At 42.4% G+C, this 15,317-nt stretch overlaps 1 protein-coding gene across 1 annotated transcript in view; it reads right to left on the bottom strand.

The window, feature by feature from the left end:
* The window catches only part of SYNE2 (spectrin repeat containing nuclear envelope protein 2), a 267,176-nt gene that overhangs the window by 89,022 nt on the left and 162,837 nt on the right, over positions 1-15,317 (bottom strand). The window contains 10 exon segments of the mRNA XM_002914161.4: positions 187-288; positions 1,608-1,817; positions 1,942-2,094; positions 3,650-3,778; positions 5,153-5,294; positions 5,445-5,566; positions 6,099-6,227; positions 7,220-7,402; positions 11,572-11,802; positions 15,226-15,312. Of these exon segments, the coding sequence (XP_002914207.2) occupies positions 187-288; positions 1,608-1,817; positions 1,942-2,094; positions 3,650-3,778; positions 5,153-5,294; positions 5,445-5,566; positions 6,099-6,227; positions 7,220-7,402; positions 11,572-11,802; positions 15,226-15,312 (1,488 nt within the window).

Here is a 15,317-nt window from a genome sequence, read left to right as displayed (position 1 = left end):
TTAATTTACTCTTCAAAAAGAACTACTTACAAGTTATTTTTAAAGGTCAACGTAAATAGTTTTCATTTTTAATCTATTTACTTAAGCCTTGCCACTGCTCACAAAGGGAAGTGGTTCAGAAGACGGCTTCCGCACAAAACTCTTTGGTGCCAGGTTAGATCAGTTTAATTATTTCCACTTGATTACCTGAAGCTGTTCATCAATACTCTGGCCACTAATTTCATTCAAAGACTGTTGTAAAGATGTTTTGTTCTTAATAAGTTGATCATACAGTCGCTTTATTTCATTCTGTATAAGAAGATAAATTCAGGAAACAGTGAGAATCTCATTTAGGCCTTCAATATCTTTTCTTAAAATTTACTTATCCTTTAATATTTCTGCTACCAGAAGTTTCAAACAGATACCAAAGGAGAGGACTCCCTGCATCACCATCACCTGGCTTTAACAATCACTGACTTGTGGCCAGTCGTCTCTGCTCTGTCCCCTCCCCTGAGCTTTCCTGACTGTACCCGATCTCCCTCCCCTCAGATTATTTTGAAACAAATCACAGATTATTTTATTTCATCAGTATAAGTTTCTATATGCATCTTTAAAAGATAAAGATTCTTCCCTTTGAAGATATTACAAACCAACAATAATTCCTTAGTACTATTAGCTGTCAGAACAGGTTCACATTTCTCTAATTGCCTATAATTTTTTTTTTTGGTTTGTTTGAATTGGAATCTAAATGAGGTCCAATAGGTTGCAATGGACTAATAGCGTCAGGCTCCCCAAGCATCTTTTTTGTTCCTGGGGTTTTGGTGGGATGGTGGAAAAACTAGGTCTTTTATCCTACACAGCTTCCCACCGGCTGGATTGGGCTGACTGCACCGCCCCCCCCCGCCCCCCGCAGTGCTGCCCCACGTGCTCTTCTTCCTTCGGGTCTGTTTTACTTGGATTCTAGAGGCTTGATCAGATTGAAGTTTGATTTTATGGGTGAGACTCCTTCATAAGTGGTGTTCTGTTTCGTTTCTTTTTCTCTAGTTGGGAAGCTACTAAAATCGTCTGTCTGCTTCAAGTCTCTCCTTCAATGCACAACAGACAACGGCCAGGTGAATCTACCTGAAACACACACAGACTGGCCTTTCTTTGCTCAAAAACTTTCACGGCTTCCTGTTATCTAGAAATCCTCCCCATGATGCTCATTAACAGCTAAATGTAATACAGGAAAGAAACAGTGTATTAGCTCGACCCAACAAATTCATACCACAACTTTGGGAAGGACCTCGCTTTCAAATGGTCTCCAACCATGTGCAGCAAAACTAACCTGGAAACCTTCACAGAGAGAACGTCTCACCACTTTCCTCATCAATCCCTATCCACGAATGCCACCAAGAATGATGGAATTAGGGGAAGGGGTGGGGGATGGGCTAGCCCGGGGAAGGGTATTAAGGGAGGGCATGTATTACATGCAGCACTGGGTGTTATATGCAAACAACGAATCATGGAACTCTACATCAAAAAAAAAAAAAAAAAAAAAAAAAAAAAAAAAAATAGTGNAGAATGATGGAATTAATGGAAATTAACCTAAAATAGTGTTAAAGAAGGCTGGGCGCCTAGCTCTGTACCTGATAACTGCGGTTATAGTCGAGACCAGCTTTCAGGGACTTGCTTTTAGAGGCAGCTGTGGCCTGGGTGTGCTCCAGGTAGACTTGGAGGTTGTCAAAACATTCAGGAAACAAGCTGGTGTTCCTCCCAGGCCAAGTCATGGCTTTCACAAGGTCATTCTTCTTGTCACCCATAGCTAAGTAAAGTTTTTTCAATTCAAGAGCCAGTGTCTGCAAAGAGGAGAGGAAGGCAGACTCAGTGAACGGACTATGACCTTACGAGGCTTCAGTTTGGGCTTAAATGTGGGCTGCCTGCAGCAATGGCCAACACCTGGGCTCACTGGAAATTCCCTACCTCGCAGTGCACCTGCTGAGCACAGACATCCTCTCTGAAGAGCCCGGGTGTCTGCAGCATCTCGCCCACACTGCCAAGGCACTGACTGAGGGTCAGAAATAGCTCAAATAATTTTTTATCCAAATTTACGTATGTTTCTTCTGTCATGTTTTCCTGAATCAAGAGGAAAAAAGAAAAATCGTTAGGATTCCTTGCCTTCGTAAGCCTAAATTTTCCCTGATTTGTTAGTTTACAGCTTATGTTATACTGTTTTATAATTTGTTGTTTTGAACACTTTGTGATCTAGGTAGAATAAATAAATAAATAAAGACGGTAACTCTGAGCAAAACAAGTTTAAGAAACTCAATGTTAGGTGAGTTGACTACTGAAACGGTATTAAAAGGCAAATCACCAGATGAAGGACTTCCCTACAGGGCCATCCAGGTGGAAGTGTGGTCCCAAGTAAAGCATACTGTCCCTTCTCCCATGGCTCCCTGCCTCCCACATTTTAATGTAGGAGAAAGTGGGTTAATGAAATCAAGTATGGCTTGGAAAGGGAAAAGAAGTCAAGACATTTGAAGGGGTTGATTGGAAAGAGGTACCATATTTTAAAGACAGGAATGGTAGGCACAGCATGGTGACTTTTGATAATAATACTGTATTGTGTATTTGGAAGAGAGAAAATCTTAAAAGTTCTCATGACAAGAAAAAATTTTTATAACTACATGGTGATGGATGTTGGCTTTATTCACAATATATACATTTCACAATATATACAAATATAAAAATCATTATGGTATACACCTGAAACTAATAGAGTGTTATAGCTCAATAAAAAAGATAGGAATATGATGTGGAGCAGGGGGCAGTTAGAAGTGTCATTTATGGGCTGACTGTGAGAATTAGGACCCCCTTAGATATACAACTCCAAGGGGGGGGTGCCTAGGGTTGTGCCATTGTGCCCCGGTGAGTTCGGGAGCTACAGATCTCCTTGTGTTTTAGCATAAGCTATTGGAACCACCTCTTTTTCTTTACCCACGATCACCTTGAATTCTTGACCAGTTACAAGTAATTTAGAAGCATGCCAAAACTGTAATCAGCCCAATTTGGGCTCCGTTTCCTACTGTCTTCTCTGGTGGATACCTAATGCTACCCAGCACACCATTTCAACATTAATCAAGTCAAGGTTGGAAATCTTGTCCATACTCTCCTCCTTCCTCACACTTCCAATCACAGAGCACCCCTGCAGACAATACTAATCAACAATGATCCTTGCTGGGGGGCCTGGGTGGGCACAGCTGTTAACCATCCACTTGATTGTGCCTCAGGTCATGATCTCAGGGTCGTGGGATCGAGCCCCATGTTGGGCTCTGTGCTCAGCACAGAGTCTGCTTGTCCCTCTCCCTCTGCTCCTCTCCCCCGCCCCCACTCTCTACCTCTAAAATAAATAAGTACATCTTTAAAAAAACAAAACAAAAACAAAACAACAACAATGAGCCTTGCTCCTGCCAATCCTGGATGTAGGTTCAGAAGCCTTTACACACGGTGCTCTAGGCAGCCACTACCGAATGCAAGATGGCCAAAGAGCTGGCCAAAGAGATAGATTCTATTTACAATTCTAGGACCCATTTCATGATGTATTCTACTAGTCAATAAAGAAAATCATGACTACTTCACAGCGTCCTGTTTGATAGCGCCATGAGGAGAATACGTCATGTGACATTGCTACCTGGGTCAGATTCCTCGCTTCCTGACGCAGGTCTTCCAGCTGTGTGGTGTATGTTCTCAGTTCTTCAGTTGTCGGGTATCTGAAGTTATACACACTCACACTGGGCAGAACACTCATATTTGTGGCAACCTGTATGAAAAAGGGAAGCCTTGTTACAATTTGAGATCCCGGTGATGCTAATGGGAAACAGCAAAATTGCCTTCACATGTTACCTTCACGTCAGGGATTTTGCTATCCTGTCCCTTGTCAGAAAACATAGTTAAATCTTAAATACCGTGGATAGCTTTGAAGGGTCATGAAAAGCTTTACTTAGACACTTGCGGGTCCATTTAGATATCAAAATGAGGGAAAATAAAGCATCACTTGAAAAATAGAGTAAAATCCTTCAATTTAGTAGCTAATACCCGTCATGTTATGAGGTTAGCTGTTTCTCTTCCCATCTATTGGCAGGCCCCCGGTATACAGCCAACTCTTTATTCTAAGAGCACAGTCAACTCCAGGGATGGATTTGCATCTTGAGTTGTTACTGAAAAGCTCAGTAAATATTAAATATTAAAAATGCACTTTAGAAGAGAGAAAGATTCAGAGTTCATTCCTTTTTCAAACTGGAAAATGAATAAATACAAAGCCCCAGGGTGAGGCGGCATCTACCTCTGCTTGGGGAAAAGAACTCCTGATGGTTTGTACTGTTTTAAAGGGACCAATATACATGTTACGGTGTGTACAACAAGAAGAAACCAAGACTGAAGCCCTACCAATGAGCTTAATTCAACATTAATAGGTCAAAGAAGGTTCTCGGCACAATAGAGCTGAAAAGTTCCCACCAGACTGGAGACCTGGGAAAAAGGTGCTAAGCTCTGCCCGGGCAGGTTGAGTGCAAAACCAAAGGCAGAAGCTTGACGGCTTGAGCAACAGTGCTGTTCTGCTCATGGGCTCCCTGGTTAAAGAGAAATCCAGAAGTAGCGGGGGGCAGTATGAATAAAACCTACAATGGCGGTAAGACAGAATGTTGGTGGAATACAGGTACCACTGGGACAGGGGCTGGCACACCGCAGATTCCAAATTAGCTTTCGATGAATGAATGACAGTAACAGAACACTGTATTGTTTTTAAAGTGTTTTTTTTAAACATATATTATTCATTCCTTTATTCATTTAACATATCGAAACTGAGACTTGATAAGGTGAAGCAAGCAGACATCGTCTTTCTTCCCATACCACCTGATGGGGAATACAGACAGACAAAAGGACACACAGTATTGTAAGAGCTGCGACTGGGGAAGCTCAGGGTGCCACAGAAGCATGACGGAGTGGCATTTCCTGCAGATTTCCAGGAGGGCCGAAAGGGGTGAGTCAAATGAAAAACACACTTGGCATCTTTGCTTTCTGAAAATAAACTACTACATAAGGCAGAACATAGATGTGTACCGAATGAATGTTTGTTGCATTTTCAAAGATAAACGTGCTTATGTATCATTTACACTGTGCGCCTGCTCGCACTGACCTGAGGCTGCACCTGCTCAGGGAGCGGTAGCCCGAATCCCGCTGAGAGTTCGTGATGTAGATACTGCCACTTATCTCCACTCTGGCCCTGAGTCCACAAGACAGAGTCTGGAGCATTGTTCTCGGGGCTTGACGCCCTACTGCTGTTCAGGGGAAAAAAAAGGTAAAAAGAATCATCAACATACAGAAATTTTATTACATTCAGACAATGTTTTACAAGTGATTTAAAAAGAAATGTTCTTAATTCTCCCAACCATAAAACTGCTGAACGTCCAACTCTAAAAATGTTTTACCTTTCAGATGATTTCTGAGTTGTATCTTTATCAGATTGGCAATGCTGGGGCCACATGTTCTTGGCATTAAATTCGATGAATTTGATGAAATCTTTCTGTTCCATTGGTTTTAACTCCAGAACCTATCATTGAGAGAGATTCAAACAGTCCAAAGTTTCCAGTTAGTGCCCAATGGTTTCTTCTGTTGAGATAATCTCATTTTGAACCACTTCCTAAATTACTATTTCCCTTTCTTGCTTGCTTGTTCTCATTAACTTTTATTTCTCAAAAACCTATTTAAAGCATTCACACAATGACCAAGTACGTATCACAATATTTATTGCACACATGGAAAATCCCCCAAAATATGCCAACACATTTTGAAACAATAGAGAAAGAGGTGTTACAGTTACGGAGGCTCAGTTCACCCGGAAGATACTTGCTTAGTTTGAAATACGACACAAGTTAATAAAGCAGCCAAGTTAGAGGGTCCCCACCTGCAGAAGGTGAAAGCAAAGCTGCTCCTACAGCCCCGCTCAACACCCGGGAACACCTGCAGATCACACGCTCCATCCAGTCACGTAACAGAACACACCGACGGTAGTTTGGTACTTAGCTTAGTAGTTTGTAGAAAGCTTTGCTCTTATTCTTATACCTGTTAAGGTCTGCAGTTACCTGTTGCTGCTGGAAATCTTTGTGTCTGCTGAACTGTGGCCTTTCGGTTACACCGGATTCCAATGCAGAAGGGTTATCTGGTTGGAGATCATTCTGACGCTCTGAAGGTTTCTTTAGAGTGGCAGAATGCTGCAAAACATTTGATGACGGCAGACTGTTTTAAAAAATGACACACTTTATTTCAGTTCTAATAATGAGGTGACATGATAGAAAAGTTTTATATAAAGTAAGTGACGGTACTTTGTTATTTACTGTAATTACATACTATGATTTCATGTACTTATTTCAAAACAACTGCAAAAACCAGTATATTTGATGATCTGGTCATCTTATTTCGTCAGTGTAATTCATCCAGTGAATTACTAAAAGCCAGGAAATGTATCGCTTTTCTGTTTTAAGAACAAAGTAAAAAAACCAAGGAAAGAAAAAAGACATACAGTTTTATGCTTATGCATCCAAATTTCCCTTATGTTCAAAACATTTTTTAAAAAGAGAGAACACATGAGGATGAAAGGGGAACTGTAAGCTAAGTATCTGCAGCCAATCTTATTTAAATCCTCTGAGTAGAAACCACCATCTCCTAAGTACAGATGCAAATCTCACATAGTAAGATCTACTCATAGATTCGTATTTGTGTTTATAAATACAGAATTCTTTTAAAGTCACAAGAACACTTTAACTGTATGATACACTGATCAGTACATATATTTGTAAATGAGTAACAAACAGGACCCCAGAAACAGGTTTTATATTCCTGATGTCAAATTTTAATCTTTATAAGAGCTTTGTTTTCCAGTCAACTGAAGTCACAAATTTCCTTAAAACTTACGTTTCTTTTATGAAGAAGGCTTACACCACCTCATTACTAGCCAGAATGATCAATCCAATCAAACCAACCCAAACCAAACCTGCATCGTCACCAACAACAGCCTAGGTAGGGAAACTGCAAGGTAAGACGGAATCAACAACAAAAGTCAATAGGACCATTCCTTACAGCTTTAAGAGGCTTCATTCTTTCTTAGTGTATTTTTCTGTAGCTGTTGCACCACCTCTGCCAGATTCCTTCCTGGTAGCTCTGCATGTCACCTACCCATACAAGTCTACACGTGGCTGTGTGTTACCTGGTCTTCACTGTATTTCTCCTGAAGCATGATCTGGACTTTTTCCAAATTGCACTTCACAGTCTTTAATTTCATGGAAAGAGCTTCAGCCTCCTGCTGAGTGGCCCCACTGTCTCCTGGCCCCCGATCTTTGCAGCTCTCCAGCAGAGAAGCAACCTTGTGCTCAATCTCTGTTAGCATAGCCTAGGAAACAAAATCATTTACGTATTCCTGGTTTTGGTCTTGAACAATCGTTATATTCTAAAATGAGTTAGAGTCACTCTGTCTACCTAGTACATGCAACAAGTCTCAGAAACAGATTAGAAGGCGCCTCGGGAAAACAAGAACAATTTCCACATAATTCCTGAGCTTTTGGACAGGGGTGCAACCAAACCAACCCCAACTTGCAGATGTCACTCTCCAAAATAATCTAAAATAAGTGACTCTATAATCAATTTAGAAAATACAGCTGAATGTATCCAGCATAGCATAGTGGTTAAGAACACAGACACTGGGGCACCTGGCTGGCTCAGTCGGAAGAGCATGCGACTCTTGATCTTAGGGTCCCACGTTGGATGTAGAGATTACTTAGATAGATAGATGATAGATAGATAGATAGATAGATAGATAGATAGACAGATAGATAGATACATAGATACATAGATAGATAGATAAGAAACAAACAAACTTAAAACAAAAACACAGACACTGGAAGTCGACTGAGTTCAGATCCCACTTAGCAGCTGGGTAAACCTGAGCCCCTTACTTTGCATGAATGCGTCTTCAGTCATCTGTAAAATGGGGGTAATAACAGAATTTACCTCCTAGGCTTACTCTGAGGAGTTAAGAGCTAAAGTCCATGCACTCTGGGCAGTGCTTGACACACAGTCTATGCTGACTATTATTATTCTACCCTCTCCCCCCGAACTTTCCTAACCTTTTCCCGTTGCAATCCGAGTGTTGAGTCGTAACAGAAAAAGGATTTCACAGAACTCTTGGAAGGCTCTTTCCCTTGATCTTTTCTTTCTCTTTTTCAAGTCAATAAACTTCCAAAAGATTTCACAGAACTCTTGGAAGGCTCTTTCCCTTGATCTTTTCTCTCTCTTTTTCAAGTCAATAAACTTCCAAAATATCAGATGAAGATGACAGAAGAAATAATTTGGAACCTAAAACACTGAATCATTGATACAACCGGCCAACTTACACACAGATCTAAAAATACATCAGCTAGATGAAGTAAGTTTCCCTGTAAGTCACCGTCATTGTATTCTTCCCCAACAGATCAAGCATGCCCTCCTCTGGGGCTCTGAAGCCCAAACGGTCATGCCAACTGGCTGGGCATACAACCCAGGGGCGGTTTTCAGATTCCCATGCCAGCACTGGGATCGTGTGTGCTAAAACTTGCGTGACTAAGAACAAGTCCCACTTTTTGAGATAAATTTAAGGAAAAACTATCCTTAAAACACATTTTCAGGGGTATGTGGCTGGCTTAGTGGGCAGAGCATGGGACTCTTGATCTCGGGGTTACGAGCTTGAGCCCCACGGTGGGTGTAAACATTACTTAAAAATTTTTTTAAAAAAAATCTCAAAAAGCAAAAACAGGGGCGCCTGGGTGGCTCAGTCAGTTAAGCATCTGCCTTCGGCTCAGGTCATGATCCCAGGGTCCTGGGATTGAGCCCCACATCAGGCTCCCTGCTCTTCAGGGAGCCTGTTTCTCCCTCTCTCTCTGCCCCTCCCCCTTGCTTGTTCTCTCCCTCTCAAATAAAATCTTTAAAAACAAACAAAAACAGATTTTCGAAGAATATATTCTTATAACTCCTCTATCCAAGCAAACTACTTGTATCCTCTAGACTCTTCTAAGCTTAAACAATATGTAATCATAGGCTTTAGAGTGGCTACAGAGTGTACTATAATTTTGTGCTCCCTTTTTCCATTTAGCTGTTTTATGCATACTTTTTCACATGTCCACAGACATATGCTTCATGAGTCCCACTTCACTAGCTGCAAGTTGATAGTCCATGATTCCTGTAACTTCCTTACTGGTTAAGACTTTAAGCTGGTTCCAGTTCTTCACATTTGTAATTAACACTGCCAAAAATATTTTTCTCCTTTCTGGGTTATTTTTGGAGGCTACATTTATTTTTTATTTTTTATTTTTTTTTATTTTTTTTTTTTAAGATTTTATTTATTTATTTATTTGACAGAGATAGAGACAGCCAGCGAGAGAGGGAACACAAGCAGGGGGAGTGGGAGAGGAAGAAGCAGGCTCATAGCAGAGGAGCCTGATGTGGGGCTCGATCCCATAACGGGATCACGCCCTGAGCCGAAGGCAGACGCTTAACCGCTGTGCCACCCAGGTGCCCCTGGAGGCTACATTTAATGTAATGGTGTTATTAGGTCAAATAAGATGGACCTGTTATATGCTGACAGCTGACCTCCCAAAACACTGAGGCAATCGGATAGAATAGCGCATCCAGAGTTTTCCAGGATGATATAATTTTTGCCAGTGGAACATGGGAACAAAACAACCCGTTTTGATTCACGTTTTTCACAATCGAGGCTGAACATTTCTTCTCAAATATTAGATGACCAAATCTAATTTTTTCCTGACTGATCTGTCTGCTCCTGTCCTTTGGACATTTTCCCACTGGGAACTTCATGTTTTCTTACAGACTCTTGGAAGGTTTTTTTCTATATTTCAATATGAAGTTGTGCCATGGTTTCTATAAATGAGCCAGAGGTGGCCCCTGTACATTGGTCCCTATGTTGCTTACTTTTTCACAGCAGGCCGGAACCATCAGCTCAAATCCTACTGCCACCAAACTCAAAGTGGGACCCCACATCTGCCCCCTACCGTTAGGACACAACTCTGGGGCTCTAAAATACCCTAGCCTCTGCTACCCTTTGGAACTGTCTGATGTCACCTAGCAAACAAGCCCCTCTGGATTCCCTGCTTCCCTGGGAGCTCCTTTGCCTTCCTCTCCTTCCAGTTATGGCCCCACCTCCATTTCCTGCTACAGCCTCTGGAAGGGCTCCAGTAGAGAGGGACTTCCTGAGGCCTGGAGCTCCTGCCAAAACGCTGCCCAAAGCAAACTTGCTGTGTGCTACTGCCACCTTGTGGTTGTGTCTTTCCCTTGACGGCCCCCAAATCCTTGACCTCCCTGCAAGGGGCATGAGAACAGGATTCTGGTGGTGATCAAGCGATCAGCATGGGTCTACCCAGTCAGCAAGGCAATCAATTGGCAAATCTATCCTGGACGGTGTTAAGTGGCTGGGACTCAACATCTTGAACACTTCAGGTTCAATTTAGCACAACGTTGTTCTGTGTGTGATACGGTCTTTTCCAGACTCCCCTGTGCCTCATCAGCCAGGCCACGTGGTAGTGCCGGTATTTAAGTGAACCTGTCTTTTGGGGTCAGAGGTGGGGAGCTGCCTGGGAAAGGCCAGCCTGTCTACTGGGTACCCCATGAGGCAGGTGCTGGACATTGTAAGACTGTGGGCCTGAGTGGGGAAAGGGGATGACCAAGGATGGGCTACCCCCAATCCCATAACAGGCTATCATGGGAGGAGCTCCCTGTAGCCGGGCCAGTGATATGCAGGTACTCTCAGAGGAGGTCCTCATTCCTGGTGTCTGCAATCCAATCAGGCAGAGCCATCGGACCAAGGCTGATCTAACCACCCCTGAGGAAGGCACCTCAGGTATTGTGACACTCGATTATGCTGCGGTGATGTCATCATTCTAGCTTCTCCCTGGAGGGACACAGAGATCCCAACCTTTGGGCCGAGCCAGCAAATGTTACTCAAAATGACTAAAAGCAAGAAGTTTATATTCCTGTCCCCCCACTCTCTGGCAAGAGTACGAGCATTCACAGTAAAATGGCAGCAAATCCCCTTCATGCTGTATTTGCAAGCTTGCAAATCAGGATGTTCCGTTTCATTTCAGAAGAATGGAAGTTCTAAGGAACTTATTATGAATACAAATAACAGCATTTATTGAGCACTATCTATAAACTTGATATACCGGACAGTGGTTCTTGTACCTTACCTCATTTAACCCTGACAAAGTCCTATGAGATAACCGACCACATGAGGAAAATGAGGTGGAAAGCTAACGTCCCCAAGTTCATAGTTAACGTGATGGAGCTGGATCTGGACTCCAGATTCCGAGCTCTCACCCACTATTGTCTCTCCAAATACTCTGCTTCCATCAATTTCCTCAAAGAATTACCCCGAGAACAAAAACTTGAGGCCAAGATAAACACAGGGGTCGGAGTAACAGGAAGAAACACACTGTTGCTTTAAGGGAAAGTCACCCAGTCTTGAAAGGTGATTGGTGAAGAGGCCGGCCATGAACTCCAAGCCATCAGCCTTACCTGGCACCCTACCAGCTGCTGTTCCACCAACTGCTGCATGTCTGCATTTAATGTTTCCGGCTCGAATGCCACGCTGGCTTGGCGCAGCCACAGCTCCAGCTCAGCCACCTGGGTCTTGCAGGCATGGAGGATTTCCGCAGGCTTGGGCCTCGATTTTTCCACCGTGGCCTCAAAAGCTCCTTGCTCGTCGGAAAAGCCCGGAGCGGCAGCCTTGAGAGGAGGTGTGGCACCCTAAAATAAATCCAAAGATAATCCAGCAGTGAAAAGCCACGGCACCCAAAGTTTTTAGATTCGAGCTTGCAAAAACCTGCGAACTTCCAGCATTTCCCCCAGTTAAAAGAAAACAAACAAATAAGGGCAGAAGTAAGAAAGAAAAGAAAAATGCACCTCCACACGCATAGCAACAATCACGTGACCTGGAGCTCCAGGTTTCCAAGCAGCCGATCTGCATGTACACAGGTGGTGTTCCCCGGCGCGGAGGACACAAACGGGCTCGCAGTTCATTAAGCAGCGAGCGGGCCCCAGGAGGCAGGTGAGTGTGAGTGAGAGGGTGTGCGTGTGGGTGTGTGTGCCTGAAACTTCGCAGCGAATTGGCCAGTGTTTGAATTTGTGCGACACATGATTAAGCAATGCTTACATTGCTGTGAGCTCTGATCAAACAGGAAAAGAAGGCTCTTTACACACCAGCTGGGATACAAGGAAATATGCCACACACTTAACAAGTAGATTTTAAAGTATTTTGGCTTTTTTTTCCCCCCCTAACGTATATGCTATTACTCATCTAAATCTCTCCCTATTAAAACTTTCAATGTAAGTCAAGCAATGAACTTCAGGTAAGCTGGAGTAACCTAGGGTAATCTGGAAATTTTTCTCTTATTCTTCAGAGGGAATTCTGGAAACTGCTTTTCACTGTCTAGATACTCAAATATTACGGAGTGAAGGACTGGTGCTTATACTATAGTATAAAGAAAGCATATGGAAGACGTGTTCTTATTGAAACACCTCGGTTGCTTATCGATCCAAAAGAAAAATTTCTTTCAGATATCAAATCAAGTATTCTATTAATAATATGTTAGATATTTTCAGGGCAACTGGGTGGCTCAGTTTATCAAGCATCTGCCTTTGGCTCAGGTCACGATCCCAGGGTCCTGGGATGGAGTCCTGCATCCGGCTCCTTGCTCGGCGGGGAGCCTGCTTCTCCCTCTGCCTGCCACTCCCCCTGTTCATGCGCTCTCTTTCTGACAAATAAATAAATAAATCTTTTAAAAAAATATATTAGATATTTTCAATTTGGAAGTAAAAGAACATTTGATACACAGATATGTATGCTTCTCATGTACTTTTCCAGAATATGGAAAGATTATATCGACCCTTCTAGAGAAATTCCTTTAGGAATTTGTGTTTTGTTCTACAAAATTACTGATCTCAATATTTTACTGTTTATGATGAAATACTATGTTTTCTATATAAGACTTTGCTAACTACATGTTTACAAAATTGTTCACAAATGTACACCCTAAACTCAACTCAAAGGCAGAAAAATTCCCAATGTCTACAGAATTGTGTTTAAACATGAACTTTCAGTACAAGAAAAGTAAACAAAATGGGCAAGTGGCAACGACAACATGCAGGGTGTGAAAATATTCATTTTCCCACACGTGGTATTAGGAAAGCTGGCTTCGCAGGGGCGTCTCTGAGTTGCATGTGTTCCCCTTGACCATCTATTAACTTCACACACATTTGCCCTTTACTGACAAAACACTGTTTCTCCCTTGCCTTCGTCAATATTTTTTTCAAGAATCCCCTTCCTAAGGAAATTTTCCCTTGCCTTGTGTTTCTCTGCACAGTTGGGGGGGCTATACATAGGAGTCACCTGGTTTCAATTTTCATTTTTAATCCAGATTTCTTAAAAAAGCAACAGTTGTGTGATTTTACTGCCAGACACCAACTGCTAGTCATCAGATTAATTATTTTCTAGTTTTCAGATATTGCTGTATCTTAGCGGCAAAAATTTTGGGATCCTCTTTTTTGTCACCTGAGATAACAATTGTTAATATTAACTAGTCTGTGATAACAGATTTACCATCAACCTTCTTTATTTATTCAAAAACATTATTGGAGCACCTATCATAGACCACACACGTTTTTTAATGGCAATATTGAATTTCTTTCCTTTTTCACTAACTCACTGAATTAATGAGAAAACAAGGAAGTTGGATAACTAATCTGGGCTTTATTTGCTAGTTATCTGAAACTGAAGAGAATCCAAAGGTGAACGGAAGAAAATAAAGAATATTTGCAACCATAGAAACTGCAATTGCTAAAGGTGGCCTGGGAAACCTGCCAGTAACCAGTTCACCCACCTCTTTTTATAGTCAGAGAAACCCGAGTTCATTTAACGCTTAAGCAATTCACCCACCTCCAATTTCACCACTTTGCCTCTGAGAAGCTCAGGCCCACATCTAAGTTACTTGCCTGAGTTACACAGCTCTGCGATCTCCTAATTCAGAGTCTACAGTTTTCTCCACAGCCACACCTCTGCTAAATATCTTCTCTACATGATAGCCCCAAATTTTAAAAGCAGAAACGATTTAAATGAGTGTTTTATGATTGTGCATTTTGGGGGTCTAAAAAGTATTGCCACAAGTATTTCTTGTTAAAGAAAAGTATGTCATCTCCACCACGTTACTGTAAATTAATAATACCCAACCCTTTATTGGGCTCTGGGGCCAGGCCACCATGCTAGGTGACACACACATCCTCTCATTATTTCCCAACACAAGCCCTTATTATTCCCAGTGTACAGATGAAGAAACTGAGGCATAGATAGGTTATCCAAACTGCCTATGGTCACCCAACTAGTAAGTGGAACCAGGATTCCATCCCTGATTTGATTATGCCTTGGGGTCTACAAGTCCACATTCTTCACGTGACATCGCCAATCCTCTGGCATCCAAGTTAGGCTCTCACTTATGTCACACACTGCTTGGTTTCTGCATCAACACACCACTGATCTAAGTAACAGGATTTAATTAAAATGCAGGCTAGGGGCACCTGGGTGGCACAGCGGTTAAGCGTCTGCCTTCGGCTCAGGGCATGATCCCGGCGTTATGGGATCGAGCCCCACATCAGGCTCCTGTGCTATGAGCCTGCTTCTTCCTCTCCCACCCTCTGCTTGTGTTCCCTCTCTCGCTGGCTGTCTCTATCTCTGTCAAATAAATAAATAAAATCTTTAAAAAAAATGTGGCTAATTTTCTGGCGGTGGCTCTATTTCACACCAAAATACCAATGCTTTAAATTTACTCCTTAACATTTTACAATCAATTCTATAAACATCTGCAAGTCTCCCCCGCCAGCACCACCACATGCACACTTGTTACGTAAGTTACAGCTACAGAAGAAAGAAGTAGTTGTTGGTGGAAAGGCTAGTTCACCCTGACAAATGGCGAGCAAGTGATCAAGCCTTCCTTGCTCTGCACCACGCTTACTTTCCAGGTCAACACCTGATGGCAGATCTTCCAGTTCTCCAGCCTGACAGCCCATATGAAGATGCTAAAGTTCACAAAGAACTCTTCGCTCGATATACAAAGTATTCCAAACACAGAAAGCTTGCCAGGTACCTGAGTAGTCTGCGTGTTACCGACAGGGACTTACCTCCTCTGTTTGGCTGGGACTCAGTGAGTCTGGTGCAAGAATTTGTGCCATAGGATTATCACATATGCTTATTTTCTCAGCTGCTTCCTGTA

This window comes from Ailuropoda melanoleuca, chromosome 14 (assembly GCF_002007445.2).
Source record: "Ailuropoda melanoleuca isolate Jingjing chromosome 14, ASM200744v2, whole genome shotgun sequence".
Classification (NCBI taxonomy): Eukaryota; Metazoa; Chordata; class Mammalia; order Carnivora; family Ursidae; genus Ailuropoda; species Ailuropoda melanoleuca.
Note: the sequence above shows the minus strand (reverse complement) of the source record. Positions and strands in the feature narration are given on the sequence as shown.